Here is a 17,474-nt window from a genome sequence, read left to right as displayed (position 1 = left end):
GTTTATTTTGTATTTAAGTACTTAGGTACAGTATTGTGTTTGGTTAAATATTAAAACGGCTGACAGTGGGGTGTGATATGAGTAGTCGCCGTAGCCTACACTGTCACTGTGCAGTGGTGGTGCGCTTAAAATCAAAGTTTGATCACACTAGTTCTTCTACTCGTTCTGCGTACACTCAAACAGCTTAATTCACGAAGAGGCCTCGATCCATTCACCTTATCAGTGAGAAGAAGAGGGGGAGATTATCACACTGTATCTAAGGCACTAAAACATAAATACAATATTTGGTGAATATGATCTTAAAAACAATTGCATGATTTCTTTCTTTTGGTCCCCAAACATTTATCTCCCCATACCTGCAATAAACCTCTGTGGGATGTGCATACGAGGCATAAATACTGTTTCTGTTTTTACAAAATGCAAGGTTGGAAATGGAACAAAATTAATGAGAAACATGGTTTAAAATTTCAAATTAAAAAATTTGTAATGTATTTTCTGTAGTTTGCATACTTATGGGAGGTACATGTCTAATAAGTATGCAAACTACAAGGATAACTTTACTATAAAAATCTGTAATACAAATGTAATATACAAGCTTTATACCAGAGATATTCACAATGTTTTTATGTACATTCTGACTAGTAATATTGCAAAATACTTATAAATATTGAGGCAGCAGAAAATTTGCTAGTGTGGTAAGCTTCCCTCTGTCTCATCTTTAGCAAATTGTGAGTTGACCCATGCAAGACCCCACTTCAGGTTTGTCAGCAAAAATTTCAGGGCTTTAGTCCACTGTTCTTCAGAATTAAACTGGATCCTGCAATAAAACGAAAGAAACTGTCAGAGCTATTGATCAAAGAATAAGTTCGTAGCTCAAAGTTTATGCCGGGTAAATAGTAATTTACACAGCAAAATACTGAAATATTTGCAAGTGATGGTAATTACTAGAGGCACATCTGTTTTTACAAAATACATCCTGCATTTTTGTCCTAATTTTAGTACAACGTTTAGATTAAAAGTACTGATAAATAACATGGTAACAGTAAAACTTCTTTTATACGTTTCATACTTTTATTATGTTTTTTGCACTTATACGTTGTTGTTTTCTTCAGTTATTTATTAAATACACCACCTAATCAATACAAAGTCTAGTCTTGGATGATTTACATAGATTTGTTAACTATTAACTTACTGTTATTATTCCAATCAAATATCATCAATACGGACCAAAAATGATATTTATTACATGTAAAATCCTATATGTATAACAGCAAGTTATTTTGTTTAAACAACTTTCACTTATACGATTTTTACGCTTATATCCTATTGTCCTCATGGGCAAAATGCTTCGTTAATAGGTTTATGCTGGTTTCCATCTTCAGAATTGCAAGAAAGATTCTAAACACAAACTTACGATTCGCATAGCACTTTTCTTGGAAATCATACCTCGGCACGCATGATGGTAGCGTGAGCAACCTTGAAGCTCTTTTAGAGCATATTCTTTGGTGTTCTGTCTTCAATTGTGACTCTGAGCTGTGATTAGCATCATGAGATTCGTGAGTTGTAAACATGGGTGAAAGAAAGAGAACAAGCATTATGATTGTAAATAGAGAGATGGATGATCCACCTGGTCAATACTATGTGTTAAAACGTTTTCTTTTATATTTACATTTCACATTTACATTATATCTAGTACATGTTTCGAGAATATGCACATTCTTTTCTTCAGCTAATTAGGTTAAAATTTGTGTATACAATAAGACCTAATGAAAATGGGAGGCCCCTTTAAGAAAGCTAAAACTACGACAAGTACAATGTAACATATTAAAAATTGATGGATAGTGGCATGGAATTAAATTCCATCTTGTCATTTCAGTATAAACACAGAAGAATGATGTCTATATGGATAAAATGCTGAGCACTGTTCCGATGTGATGTCACTGTGTCCTTGGTGATCCAATACTCCCTTATAAAATTCAAGTAGGATGATATTAAGAATAATGTAAAATAATGTAAAACCAAGTTGTCAAGCCGATACCCTCAGTTAATAGGTGTTTATGCAGCCAGGTTGATATGAACTTTATATGGTCTGAAAGGAGAGGTAAAATAGAAACTGTAAGTGCAAGAGTGTAACATAAACAAAATGAGAATACAACGTGTAAAAAGTTATAAAAACTCACCGATGTTATAATACAAGTGGTGCGCAAGGCTGTCATGCGACTGTCAAAGGGTTATAAAAGCAACTGAAGTTGATCGACGACTAATTGCAGAGTTACAGTGGGAGGTGCGGCGGATGGAAGGAGGGGTGGAGAGTGCGGTCACGTATTGTTACCGTCATGTTTCCCCTCTTGCGCCCTTTCCCTCATTCTCTTTTGCCCTCTTTCTAGAATATTGGGTCATGAATTTAAACAACTGATTATCCTCAGCCATGTGTACATTAAGGCTATTTTCACTATCAAATTTTTGTAACTTGTAAATTCCTAACTTCTCAAGGGCATTCATTTGTTTACCTTTATTTAACGGGTATAATAAAACCATGTGCCATTCAATATTAGTGAAATGATGATTGTTTTCATACATATGTTTGCACATGGCAGAGTATCTGGAATATCTTCTTGCATTCACATGCTCTTTATAACGTACCATCACATTTCTTCCTGACTTTCCTACATACTTCTTTTCGCAGTTTTGATATGACAGTTTGTATACTCCCAACTTACTGAAAACACTATTGAATTTTATTCAATTCGAACCCACTATCTCCCGAATACTGGATACTGGCCACACTTAAGCGACTGCAGCTATCGAGCTCGGTTAAAAATACAAATTCACGAATATCTCTGTTATCACAGCAAGTACAGTAAAAATGTAAAAGACATAAATGATAGGAAATTTAATAATATATAACTTTAGTTATGTAGTATTTATCGATAGGGCCAATAAATACAAATATTTGAGAATTAAATTTGAGGCCTTCCCCTAAAATACCATTTCACTCAGTGTGAATAAAATTATTCATGGTCTAGATTGTAGTGACTTATTCCCCAAATTCAAACAACGATTTTCATTAATTTCTCTTCAGCCATTTTCTCATGATGAGCGTACGTACACACGAAGGTGGTTTGAAAAGTCCGTGCAAAGTCCGAGAGATGGCACCACCGATGCATATCGAGGTCATGTTTAATTAGTAGCATCTCTTGAATGAACGCACACCAAGTTTCAGCCATATTGGTCTATTTCTTTGTGTTTGGCATTTGTGTGAATCAAGGAAGTCGAGTGATTTTCAAGAAATGGACGATAAAGAATTTTGTGTGGTGATTAAACATTACTTTATGAAAAGCAAAACGCCTCAGGAGAATAAAGAGAAGCTTGATAAACATTATGGTGACTCTGCACCTTCGATTAGAACAGTTTATAAGTGGTTTCAAAATTTTCGGATTGGCCATATGGGCACAAGTGACGCTGAACGTTCTGGACAGCCTGTGGATGTTACGACTCCAGAAATCATTGATCAAATCCATGATATGATGATGGATGACAGAAGAGTTAAGGTGCGTGAGATTGCTAGTGCTGTGGGCATCTCGACTGAACGGGTACATAATATTTTGTATAAATATTTGGACATGAGAAAGCTATCCGCAAGATGGGTGCCGCGACTGCTCGCGCTTGAGCAAAAATGGAATCGTGTTAAGTGTTGCAAGGAAGATTTGCAGCTGTTCCAGAAGAATCCGAAGGACTTTAAGCGTCGTTTCGTCGCTGAGGATGAAACATGGATACATTACTATACTCCTGAGATCAAACAACAATCCAAACAATGGGTTACCAAGGGGGAATCTGCACCAAAAACGGCGAAGACTGTTCCTTCGGCCGGAAAGGTTATGGCGACTGTCTTTTGGGATTCACAAAGGATAATCCTCCTCGACTATCTGGAAAAGGGTAAAACTGTTACAGGTGCATATTATTCATCGTTATTGGACCATTTGAAAACCGAGCTGCAAGAAAAACGCCCGTGATTGGCCCACAAGAAAGTCCTTTTCCATCACAACAACGCACCAGCACACACCTCAGCAGTTGTGGTCGCAAAATTAATGGAAATAGGATTCCAACTCATTTCACATCCCCCCTATTCTCCAGACTTGGCTCCCTCGGACTACTATTTGTTCTCCAATTTGAAGAAATGGCTGGCAGGACAAAGATTTTATTCAAATGAGGAGGTGATTGCAAACACTAATGGATAATTTGCAGACTTGGGCAAATCCTATTATTCGGAAGGGATCGACGAACTAGAACGTCGTCGGACGAAGTGTATAAGCCTAAAAAGAGACTATGTCGAAAAATAAAAATGGTTTACCCCAAACACGTAAGTAGTTTTTATTTTTGCACGGACTTTTCAAACGCCCCTCGTACATACATACAGACAGACAGAAATACGGAAAATTAAAATGTGCATTTCCACTTGTTAGGTACTGTGGTCACGACCGGTACAGAAATATCATTCTTTTTAAATTCTGAGCAATGTACAGACAAAACTCTTATTTTATTTATATTGAGATAAATTAAAATTATAAGCAGTTCACCACAAAAATAATTTATTCTATTATCAGCACCTGTTCAATACAAGCCATGTGCTACGTGAGTGAAATCTACGTAATACTATATACACTTCTCAGGGACATTTTCACCCTTTGTTAAGGGCATCATCAGCCTGTAGGTAACCTTAAGGTCAAATGTACGAAACATTATCTTCATACAAGGAGCTTGATAGCTGCAGTCGCTTAAGTGCGGCCAGTATCCAGTAATCGGGAGATAGTGGGTTCAAGCTCCACTGGTTTTCCGTGGTTTCCCATTTTCACACCAGGCAAATGCCGGGGCTGTACCTTAATTAAGGCCACGGCCGCCTCCTTCCAATTCCTAGGCCTTTCCTGTCCCATCATCGCCATAAGACCTATCTGTGTCGATGCGACGTAAAGCGAAATAGCGAAATAGCATACAAGGATAAAACTGAAAAATACATTAAAATCATCTTAAGTGAAACATGTTACAATTATAATATTAAAAAAATGCCACATTACGCACTACGAGTTTTGAGATTTGATATTGTCTATACTCGTAAAAAAAAAAAAAAAAAAAAAAAAAAAAAAAAAAAAAAAAAAAAAAGGGAAATTAAGAATTTGCAGATCAATGGGATAGTAACAGTCTTGAGTAAAGATTGTAATCTTCTTTGGGTACATTAATCCCAAATGTTCTGTATCTGAACTTGATGAAAACAATGTCCATTAGTTATAAACAACAGCTGGATATTTAAAACTAAATTAGATAAGTTGAGTGTTGCGATGAAAATGTAAAAATGATCGTATGTTTTCTGTCGCGTAAAGCGGTGCCACATTCCAGATTTAGGCTGCTGCTTAACGTTGAACTGTGTCTTGACATTACGAACAGTCGTGCGTGAATATTCTTACTTGTAGATGTGATTATTAGCCTTTGAGAGGGATAATGTGTGTAATGAATTAAAAGAGAAGTTAAAATTAGTATTTTGAGCACGCGTATTGAGAAGAAACTTCAAGTAGTTAATATCTCAATTGAGAAGTAACTTGTCAAGTAGATGTGACTCTTCCAGCAGCTCCTGCCTGACTAATATTTCTATTCCTGGTTTTATACTTGTGTGGTAAAGGAGGGGTGGGGTGTAGAGAGCGGGAGGAGTTACGTTGATCTTAAAGTGCCTGTGCCGTTACTGGAGGGGCGTTAATAAGGGTAGTGTGAGTAGACCTGACGTTTGGTTTTGTGGATGAATTATTTAAATGAGGGGATTTAAAAACTTTCAGGATTTTATTCCGGTGTGAATTCACAATGTGTATTATTTGGGTGTTAGTTTGTATAAAGGATTTTTATTTTCTGTGACCTCATTTAAATTATGATTGTTATTATAGGTTTGGTCCAAAAAGATGTGTAAATTTTATATTTCATTCATTAACTTTCCTTTACTGATACATTGCAAATTAAAATTAGTCAGAATTGTCTCCAAATGGTTCCTAAAATCTCTAGAAAAGTCACTAGTCGTTATAATTGAAATTCTATCACAAAATTACTAAAAAAAAAAGACTCCATGTTTAGCGACTTGTCTATAGAATCGACTAGACTGATGTGAACTGTGAACGAACACGAACATAACACGCGAGAATGGGAGACTGACAATCGATATATGCGTCGCGATATACAGGTTTCAATAAACATCGCACATTCGCGCACACTTCTTGCATTAATAAACGTCGATATTTTGTTTGAAAGCGGCCAATGAGCGAAGGACTTCTGGTCACTGGCGTAAAAAGGCTGAAATGGCGAGATTTGAAAATAAATGTTTGAAGTTCACAAAAAAATAAGCTAAAATAGGGAGAAATAATAGAATAATCGGGAGGCGGGAAAAACTGTAAAAAATGGGGAGTCTCCCGCCTAAATCGGGAAAGTTGGCAGGTATGCTTATGGTAATGCTTGGTGGGACAGATTACTCTGTCCATGGTTAGAACTACGGTTGTTAGCCGTAGAGCCAGTTCTTCCACCTCTCAGCCATTGGGAAATATCCTCTTCCACCTTTGAGACCGTTGACTGCCCACAGGTATAATTATAGTTAATAATAATAATAATAATAATAATAATAATAATAATAATAATAACACAGTCACACAGCCAGAAATAACTTATGCTAGTGAAACCATTTTAAAAACTACTAATACAGCTAAAACAGACAAAATACTTAAGACAGAAAGAATAATTTGAACATGCATAAACAAACAGTTTCAAGTTAATGGACAATGGAGAATAGCATCATAAAACAGTTTATAAAGAAACTGAACCAGTATTGAACACGTTTAGGAAAAAATGCATATCATTCTTTGGACATCTTATCAGAACACCTGACACCAGAATTAACAGAAGAATTGAAAAATTATGGAATAGCAAGACAAAGATTAAATCAATTAGATAGATCATGGAAATGAAGGAAGATATTAAAGAACTACAAATAACAATAGAAGATAGGAGGATAAATTAAACAGTGAACTTGAGTTCCTAACCAGAACATTTCTGAGCAATGGCTATTCAAGGAAACAGATTGACGAAGTGCTAAATCCTAAGCCAAAAGACAGATTGTCACGTGATTCTCGTCCTTTGAGTCTGGCCTTCTTGCCATACGTACAATCTGTCACGGATAGGATTGGCAATATTCTCAGAAAGCACAATATCAAGACCATTTTTAAGCCTAATATCATCATAGGCAATTGTTTGCGATCTGTCCAAGATCCTATTGGTTTAAACTGTGCTGGAATATATATGATTCCTTGCTCCTGTGGATCGGTTTATGTTTGCCAAACATGTAGGAAAGTAGCAACAAGGGTTAAAGAACATCGCAGGCACTTACGTCTTTGCCAGCCAGAGAAGTCTGCTGTGGCAGAACATGCCATACATAATGACCAACAAATAATTTTTGATGCAACTTCTGTCATTTGTAAAGAGAAACATTTTATTCCCACAATCATTCGTGAGGCGATAGAAATTGCTAAATGCCCGAATAATTTCAACAAAAGTGACGGCTATATACTGAGTATATCATGGCTACCATCCATAGTTAACTCGTCAACATCTTTCTCCGTGACTCTGGAGGCCCTGGAATGAACTATATTTCTAACAGGGTCTCTCTATCTTGAGTCTGGTTACTATGGAGTGACCGTAGCCATTTTGCTTTGTTGTTGCTCTGAAGGTGATCCTGGTCGCAGAATCGAAACATGTCATCTGGTATTTATTTATTATTACACGACCTAATATCCCCTAATAATTATCATAATGTTATCTAAAATATGTTTGCAAATATGCAGTAAGATATTATACATTATCTTTGCAATTATTTACACCTGCAAAACACCTGATGCTTATCTGCCCGTGTTGTTTCATATTTGTGTACATTGTTGCAATCCTTACCGTTTACAACATTAATAACATTTGTACATTTACTTTAACATTGTAATTTTGTCCTGTGGTGTGAATTTTTCTCAATGCCTGAAAGTATCGTTCAAAATAGATAAGTCTGTGATACATTTTTCATTAATGAACAAATATTTGAACTGTTATTTTATTTTCTATGCTCCATAGTTTCACATGTTTTTTAGTTGATATTTTGTTTTCAAGTGTGTCAATTCTGAGGGCAACATGTTCAAAAATTTAGGAACAACTTGTAGTGTTCTGGATCCATATTTGTTGTAGTACCTGATGATCTGAAAATAACTTATATGCCTCAGTCTTGTTCCATGCGCATGTTCATTTACAATTCTATATTGTGGCTTCCAGTAATTTTCTTTAATTATGTTGTATATATAAAGCTGTTTAACTCTCAAGAACCTTTCCATCTGGTACATCCCTGTTAACATATCCTCACTTAAGCTAAGTATTCCTCTGTTTTCTTACCAAACGAATGCCTTGACAATATGATTTTGTAACATTTGTACTGTGTTTATGTCTGTAACAGAAGCTGATCCCCATACACTTACACCATATGATATAAGTGACTCAATAAGTGAATGATAAACCATTTTTAAGCTATCATGAGGTATTATATACTTCACCATTTGCATTTTGAACAAGCTTAGCCTCAGTCTTTCACACAACTTACTAATATGTTGCTTCCATGAAAAATATCTATCTATTATTATACCTACATACATAAAATAAAAAAAAAATAAAAAAAATAAAAAAAAGATTTGCAACACCTTGGTGCTAAGAAGTCCTGAACCTTTACATACAAATGGAATACAGATATACACAAACAACATTTTAGCTCTCTTTATTGCTAATGAAAACCACACATTTCAAGTTGTACAATCATACAGCTAGCCTTTCTGAAGTTGTGGTCCAGATTGCAGCATACACCAGTACCTCCAATACCCAGTAGCACGTCCTCTTGCATTGATGCATGCCTGTATTCTTCGTGGCATACTATCCACCAGTTCATCAATGCATTGTTGGTCCAGATTGTTCCACTCCTCAATGGTGATTCGGCGTAGATCTCTCAGATTGGTTGGTGGGTCACCTCGTCCAAAAACAACCCTTTTCAATGTATCCCAGGCATGTTCGATATGGTTCATGTCTGGATAACATGCTGACCACTCTAGATGAGCAATGTCGTTATCATGAAGGAACTCATTCACAAGATGTGCACGATAAGGGCGAGAATTGTCATCCATGAAGACGAATGCATCTCAGAAATGCTGCCGATATGGTTACACTATAGGTCGGAGGATGTCATTTCTGTATCGTATAGCCGTTTCAGCGCCTTCCATGACTACCAGTGGCGTATGTTGGCTCCACATGATGCCACCCTAAAACATCATGGAACCACTACCTTGCTGCACTCGCTGGACAGTGCGTCTAAGACGTTCAGCCTGACCAGACTACCTCCAAACACATCTCCAACGATTGGTTGAAGGCAAATGCGACACTCACCTGTGAAGAGAACATGATGCCAATTCTGACGGGTCATTCAACATGTTGTTGGGCCCATCTGTACCGCGATGCATGGTGTCTAGGTTGCAAAAGTGGATGTCATCATGGATGACGGGAGTGAAGGTGCGCATCATGCCGCCTATTGCGTACAGTTTGATTTGAAATACTATGTCCTGTGGCTGCACGAAACACAAAATTCAGCAGGGTGGCGTTGCTTTCAGGGTTCCTCCAAGCTGACATCTGTAAGTGGCGGTCATCCACTGCATTCGTGGTCCTTGGGCGACCTGAGCGAGGCATGTCATCGGCAGTTCCTGTATCTCTCTCTGTCCCTCCTCCATGTCCGAACAACATCGCTTTGGTTCACTCGGAGACGTCTGGATCTTCCCTTCATGAGAGCCCCTCCTGACACAACGTAACAATGCTGATAGACCAAACTGTGGTAATGACATTCTAGGCATGGCAGAACTACAGACAACACGAGCAGTGTACCTCCTTCCTTGTGGAATGACTGGAACTGATTGGCTGTCGTATGCACTCCGTCTAACAGGCCCTGCTCAAGCCTGGTTGTTTACATCTTTGGCAGGTTTAGCGACATTTAGGAACAGTCAAAGGGACTGTGTTCTTGATGCAATATAAACATTCAGCGTCAGTGTTCCGGCGATCTTGGAACCGAGGTGATTCACCACTTTTTTTATGTGTGTATTTCATGTTATCAACTTCCTCTATTATATAGTCACAATTGCATGATTTTTGTTCACCATCATGAATGCACTGAACTGAATGGCCTGTTATTTTAATGTTTCCTCTCTGCATTTTTGGGGTAGTAATGTAAAAGACTTCTGTTTTTGAAGTGTTAATTATCAGAACCTTATCATGGCACTATTCTTGAAAGCAGTTGTACTCCATTTGTAAATGCTTCTCTACCACTTTTGGGTTTTCATGTACTGATACAATTAGTTTATCATCTGCATACATGAAATATTTACAATTTTTAAAAAATGAGCATATTTCACTGACAAAAATAATATAGAAAATGGGTCCTAAGATACTTCCTTGTGGAACACTTCTTTTAATAGAAATTTCTCCATATATATTATCAATTTTTACCCTATATGTTCGGTCAGTCAGATAACTTTCAAAAAGTTTTAGTGGTTTTCCTCTGACCTCAATTATTTTGCTTAAGGCTGGAATAATTTTATCATGGGAAACTGAATAAAATCCCTTTGAGAAACCAATAAACATAGCTTCCCACTGATCAGATTTGATCAGATTTGAGAATTCTTCGAGAAGATTACTTGTACCCTTGTGTTTTTGATAAGCAAATTGCTGTTCATTAATAATTTTAAATTTTTCTAAATATGAGATTTGGTAATCAGCAATGTATCTTTCAATTACTTTACCTATAGTTTGAAGAATAGATATCTGTCTATAGTTTTCATACTATAAATGTGAACCTTGCTTGTAAATAGGTCTCACTATGGCAGTTTTCAGATCCTTTGGGAAAATACCTGTCTCTATTATTTTATTGATTAGCTTCTGTATTACTGGTGTTTGGACTGTATTGCGATTGACTTATCTAAGGCATTTGATAGGGTAGATCATGGGAAACTACTGGCCAAAATGAGTGCAATTGGACTTGACAAAAGAGTGACTGAATGGGTGGTTCTGTTTCTAGAAAATAGAATTCAGAGAATTAGAGTAGGTGAAGCTTTATCTATCCCTGTAAAAAGTAAGAGGGGAATTCCTCAAGGCAGTATTATTGGACCTTTATGTTTTCTTATATATATATATATCAATGATATGTGTAAAGAAGTGGAATCAGAGATAAGGCTTTTCGCAGATGATGATGTTATTCTGTACAGAGTAATAAATAAGTTACAAGATTGTGAGCAACTGCAAAATGACCTTGATAATGTTGTGAGATGGACATTAGGCAATGGTATGATGATAAATGGGGATAACAGTCAGGTTGTGAGTTTCACAAATAGGAAAAGTCCTCTCAGTTTTAATTACTGCGTTGATGGGGTGAAAGTTCCCTTTGGGGATCATTGTAAATACCTAGGTATAAATATAAGGAAAGATCTTCATTGGGGTAATCACATAAATATGATTGTAAATAAAGGGTACAGATCTCTGCACATGGTTATGAGAGTATTTAGGGGTTGTAGTAAGGATGTAAAGGAGAGAGCATATTTGTCTCTGGTGAGACCTCAACTTGAGTATGGTTCCAGTGTATGGGACCCTTACTAGGATTACTTGATTCAGGCACTGGAAAAAATCCAAAGAAAAGCAGCTCGATTTGTTCTGGGCGATTTCCGACAAAAAAGTAGCGTTACAAAAATGTTGCAAAGTTTGGGCTGGGAAGACTTGGTAGAAAGGAGACGAGCTGCTCGACTAAGTGGTATGTTCCGAGCTGTCAGTGGAGAGATGAAGTGGGAGGACATCAGTAGATGAATAAGTTTGGATGGTGTCTTTAAAAGTAGGAAAGATCACAATATGAAGATAAAGATGGAATTCAAAAGGACAAATTGGGGCAAATATTCGTTTATAGGAAGGGGAGTTAGGGATTGGAATAATTTACCAAGGGAGATGTTCAATAAATTTCCAATTTCTTTGCAATCATTTAAGAAAAGGCTAGGAAAACAACAGATAGGGAATCTGCCACCTGGGCGACTGCCCTAAATGCAGATCAGTAGTGATTGTTTGACTGATTTGATTGATGCCAAGTACACATGTTTTGTCCAGTCCTTCAATTATGTTTGTTATATCTGCTGTACTTGCTAGTGGTAGGTAAAATGATGAAAGTCTCTCTATTAGGTAATGGTCTTTGTTGTACCTTACATTCATGTACCGTGGTTTCCCATTTTCACACCAGGCAAATGCTGGGGCTGTACCTTAATTAAGGCCACGGCCGCTTCCCTCCAACTCCTAGGCCTTTCCTATCCCATCGTCGCCATAAGACCTATCTGTGTCTGTGCGACGTAAAGCCCCTAGCAAAAAAAATACATTCATGTACTACCTTTTCTAGTTGTTCTGAAAGTGCTTTTGAAAACTTATCAACTATGTTTTCTAGTGAATCTTGCCTTCCTAAATAATGTCTTACCATTTCTTCTATTGTGCATTTCTCTTTAGTCTTTAGCACATCATTTAATACTTCCCAAGTTTTCTCATGTACCCTATAAACTTTCAAACTGAAATTTGTAATACTTTCTTTTTTGCTTTATTAATATCAGCTATTATAGTATTTCTCATTCTTTTATATAAACTTAAATTTTCCTTATTTTCTGGATTTGAATTTGATGCATTTTTCTATCTTTTGAAAAGTCTGTCACTTTCTTTGATTTTTTTCTATTATAGCACCCATCAGCCACAGTTGAGTGTCTTTCCTTTTCTACTGGTTTTTTGTATCTTTCAACTCATTAGTTGCCTTGTTAACTGCATTGCAAATCTTCATGTATATATCATCTGAATTCATATTCTCATTAACTTCTTTTCCTATACAGTAATTTCTATGTCTGTTCTTAACATGGATTTACTCACCCTTTCCTGTATTTTATCTATAACATTTTCACTTGGAACATTTTTATTACACGTAGTATCATGTGATATCGGTACAGTTATTATATATTATATCCATCTGATCCCAATATTTTCTAATTGATCTTGTATTCATATGAAGTTTAATGATGATAATGATGATGATGATCATGATGATGATGAGCCCTGGGAGTCTTTATGACACACAAATGGGAGTGATGCCAGTCCTCTGCAACATGAAAGTATTGGATTCAGCAATTCAGGTGCCTCTGCTAAGCTGAGCAACCCTATGGAGGGTTGGGTAACCAATCCCAGTGGGAAGCTGGGTCGGTAAGCTGATTAGTGCTGGGGGTTTTCAAGGCTTACTACGTTGATAATTAACTTGTTACTTTCGGGTGACCAAAACCTACACACTTGTAAAGGCACTGGATCTCTGTGGATCCAGCAGCTAGAGAAGGATCTCGGAGAACAATCACGCAATATTAATTAACAGAAGTAACTACCATTCAACTATTAAAACCAGACCCTTCCTAACATCCCTTACAGAAGCAAACCGCAATAAGACCAGGAAATGGTCTGAGAAATGCAAAATAGAAAAGCACAAGCACTGTGGTCCTCAGGTGGCCCAAATTAACTTAAAAATAAATAAATATTAGATTCTGACAGAATACTCCTAACAATCACAAACATTAACTTCAACTACATAAAAAGAAGCGAGAGCATAGAGTATAATATTACAAGAAATATTTTACCATTTATTGTTAATAATAATAATAATAATAATAATAATAATAATAATAATAATAATAATAATATAATACGCCACAAATAATACACAGTCTGCATCCGTGAACCCACCATAACGTGGAAAAAGCTATGGAAGAAGAACAACAACAATAAGCTGGAGATGGTATCATTCATATCCTGGAAGTGCTTTACTATCCCATGTGAAATATGCATGAACGATAATTTGGGAGTCATTCATGTGGCTCATTTACGTAACTTCATTTATGGGATGAAATTCATGGTGTTCACTGTTGTGGTTTAATTTATTGGACACTTTATAGACACCAACATGTATAGGAGTCAACAAAGGCGGGTTTGGTTAACCCATTCAGGGGCAGGTTTTGGCAGACCTCCTGCGCCAGAAAAGTGAGGTTTTTTCAGAGGAAATTATTTATTTTTAGGAAGCAAGGAATGAGTAACAATTATTAAGGGAACACGTCCATATATTATTCAAGGTTAATAAAAACTTACTTTACACACTATTTACACTTTTCTACAGTAGGCCTGTGATATGCTTTTGTAAAATATTGGTGTTTTGAGAATACTGTCCTGTGAGCAATACATTTTTATTTCAGGCTTTTGTATTATCCCCATCAACAACACTAACACAATAAACTGCCAAATTCGTAAGAGTTTGTTTTCTTCCAAAACTGCGCCCGTGCATGCAGAGATTTATTTATGAGTTTCTCAGAGCATTTAGTATAAGGCCAACGAATTTATTTTGGTCACAACTTCATCTGTTAGAACCAGTTCAAAACAGTCAATCACACTCACCTCTCGTAATAATCCAACCCTCACACCAGGATTTCCCATAAATGGAATTATATTAGGTCACACACTATCCCCAGGCTTACACTTTTTCCACACAAATGTATTTTCAAATCTACCATCACCTTGCTTCTGACGTAATATCTTTTTCACTTTCACAAGGATTACTAAGAATGTCATTATGTGAAGAATCAATATAATCATTATCACTACCATCAGAAATACTAATGTCACGTAGAGATTCATCTTTGATTTAGTTCCTTATTTTGTCTTCAGACAAACATCTCTTCCGTTTCGCACTCGCCATTTCTGTTTATCTCGTCAGCTGGCCAGAGACTGTATATGCAAGTAGAGAAGATAAGGCATATTTTAGGCCAGAGACTTCATGAATACAGCTGGAAACCCTCCCGCTATATGTTGAGAATGCTGGAAAACATTTTCCAAAGAGATTACAGTATCCGAGAAATTACTGGGCGATCGCGAAATGAACACTGCAGCTAAACAAGAATTTCTCATGCAGTGACATCATAGGCAAGCGTGCGCCACCCGAGAATTTCTTGGGCGTGCCACTGAAGAGGTTAAGGCTTCATTCATTGCATTTATTTTAATGGTTTTATCTACTGTATGTTAAAATTTCTTTTCATCTTTCATGGTTTCAGCCATATTAAATTCATGATGATTTACCATTGATATCTGTTTACCATTTTCCTGATCTTGACAATCAGAGTCATAAAATTAAATGCCCATGGTCTATTATGCCATGCCGGCCCCACGGTGTAGGGACTGCTTCTTACTCGGAGGCCCCGGGTTCAATTCCTGGACACGTCAGGCAATTTACCTGAGGGCTGGTCTGAGGTCCACTCAGGTTGCGTGATTACAATTGAGGAACTATCTGATGGTGAGATGGCAGCCTCGGTCTAGAAAGCCAAGAATAACGGCCGAGAGAATCCGTCATGCTGACCACACAACATCTTGTAATCTATTTAAAGATAAAAATTTTATTATGTTCCGTATTGAACTGTATCACAATTAAATTGAAACAAGAAATAAAGTGCTTCAATCTATTTAATACAAGGAAATCTGCAGGCCTTCCGGCTGAGCAGAGTCTGTAGCACCATGGGGTTTGGTTTGGTTTGCTCTATTATGCTGATACTTCCTGACTTGACCTGTTTTTAATTTTTACCATTATGCTTGTTGTCTTTGTTAACAATACTTCATACTACTATATACCTGTGCATCTTATTTGTGTTTTTTCGCTATATTTCAACGCACAGTGCTCCTTAAAAGATTTTAGTGCTTCACTAGCAGAAACCAAACAGAATTATTTAAACTTCGCAATTTATTTTTCTATGCATTGTTTTTTTTGCTAGTTGCTTTACGTCGCACCAACATAGATATGTCTTATGGCGACGATGGGACAGGAAAGAGCTAGGAGTGGGAAGTAAGCGGCCGTGGCCTTAATTAAGGTACAGCCCCAGCATTTGCCTGGAGTGAAAATGGGAAACCATGGAAAACCATTTTCAAAGCTGTCGACAGTGGGGTTCGAAAATACTATCTCCCGAATACTGGATACTGGCCGCACTTAAGCGACTGCAACTATCGAGCTCGGTTATGCATTGTTTAAAACATATAATTGGCTGATGATGACTATGAATAATGGTCGAAACCGGTACCAAATTCAATCAAATAGGAATATAAAATTACAATGGTTCATTGTGTGGGTTACTGTAGTCACGTCCTAGTTCGTGAACCATGGGTAATGGCTGAGTGACCTAGTAAGTGGTCCTGACAGTCGGGATACCAGTTGCTATGGAATGGGAGTGGGCATCTTGGGACATATTCTGAGTCATGCCCTCCTTGTGCTCAGGCGGCGAGGACTATACAATTCACCGTTGGTCCATAACTCGTTAGAGGAGAGATCCTCACTTAGACTATGTGCCAGTAGGGTAGCATCCAGCTTCATGAATTTACCGAGCTCAGAACATTTTAAGCAAGCCTCGGACCTATGGGAGTAACGGAGTTCCACTCCCATTTGACAAGCGAGGGACTCCTTGGAAACAACTTGGTGAACGAAATGGAATTAGATGGGGAGCTATCAATATTAATTGAGCTTATGGAAGAAAGAAAGTAGAACTGGCTGAGTCAGCAAAGAGGATACATCTGAATGTGCTAGGAGTAAGTGATATTCGGATAAGGGGAGATAACTAGGAAGAGATAGGAGATTATAAAGTGTACTTGACGGGTGTTAGAAAGGCAAGGGCAGAGTCTGGGGTAGGGCTCTTTATCAGGAATACCATTGAACGCAACATAGTTTCTGTTAGGCACGTAAATGAGTGAATGATGTGGGTAGATTTGTCAGTTGGAGGGATCAGGACTAGAATTATCTCCGTGTATTCACCATGTGAGGGTGCAGATGAGGATGAAGTTGACAAGTTTTATGAAGCATTGAGTGACATTGTGGTCAGGGTCAACAGCAAGGATAAAATAGTACTAATGGGCGATTTCAATGCGAGAGTTGGGAATAGAACTGAAGGATACGAAAGGGTGATTGGTAAATGTGGGGAAGATATGGAAACTAATGGGAATGGGTAGCGTTTGCTGGACTTCTGTGCTAGTATGGGTTTAGCAGTTACGAATACATTCTTCAAGCATAAGGCTATTCACCGCTCGACAATGGAGGCTAGGGGTACCAGATCCATAATAGACTATATCTTAACAGACTTTGAATTCAGGAAATCTGTTAGGAATGTACAAGTTTTTCGCGGATTTTTCGATGATACAGACCACTATCTGATCTGTAGTGAACTAAGTATCTCTAGGCCTAGGGTAGAGAAAGTGAAATCTATCTGCAAATGAATAAGGATAGAAAATCTCCAGGACGAGGCAAATTAGACAGA

General features: G+C 37.3%; 1 protein-coding gene across 1 annotated transcript in view; it reads right to left on the bottom strand.

The window, feature by feature from the left end:
• Nucleotides 1–458: 458 nt before the first annotated feature.
• The window catches only part of Atg6 (Beclin-1-like Atg6), a 187,684-nt gene continuing 170,668 nt past the window's right edge, over nt 459–17,474 (bottom strand). Inside the window, exon 8 of the mRNA XM_067151648.2 lies at nt 459–817. Coding sequence (XP_067007749.1) covers nt 688–817 — 130 coding nt within the window. The 3' untranslated portion in view covers nt 459–687. The remainder of the gene's footprint in view (nt 818–17,474) is intronic.

The sequence above is a fragment of the Anabrus simplex genome, chromosome 1, assembly GCF_040414725.1.
Source record: "Anabrus simplex isolate iqAnaSimp1 chromosome 1, ASM4041472v1, whole genome shotgun sequence".
NCBI lineage: Eukaryota > Metazoa > Arthropoda > Insecta > Orthoptera > Tettigoniidae > Anabrus > Anabrus simplex.
This window is presented reverse-complemented; position numbering and strand designations above follow the sequence as displayed.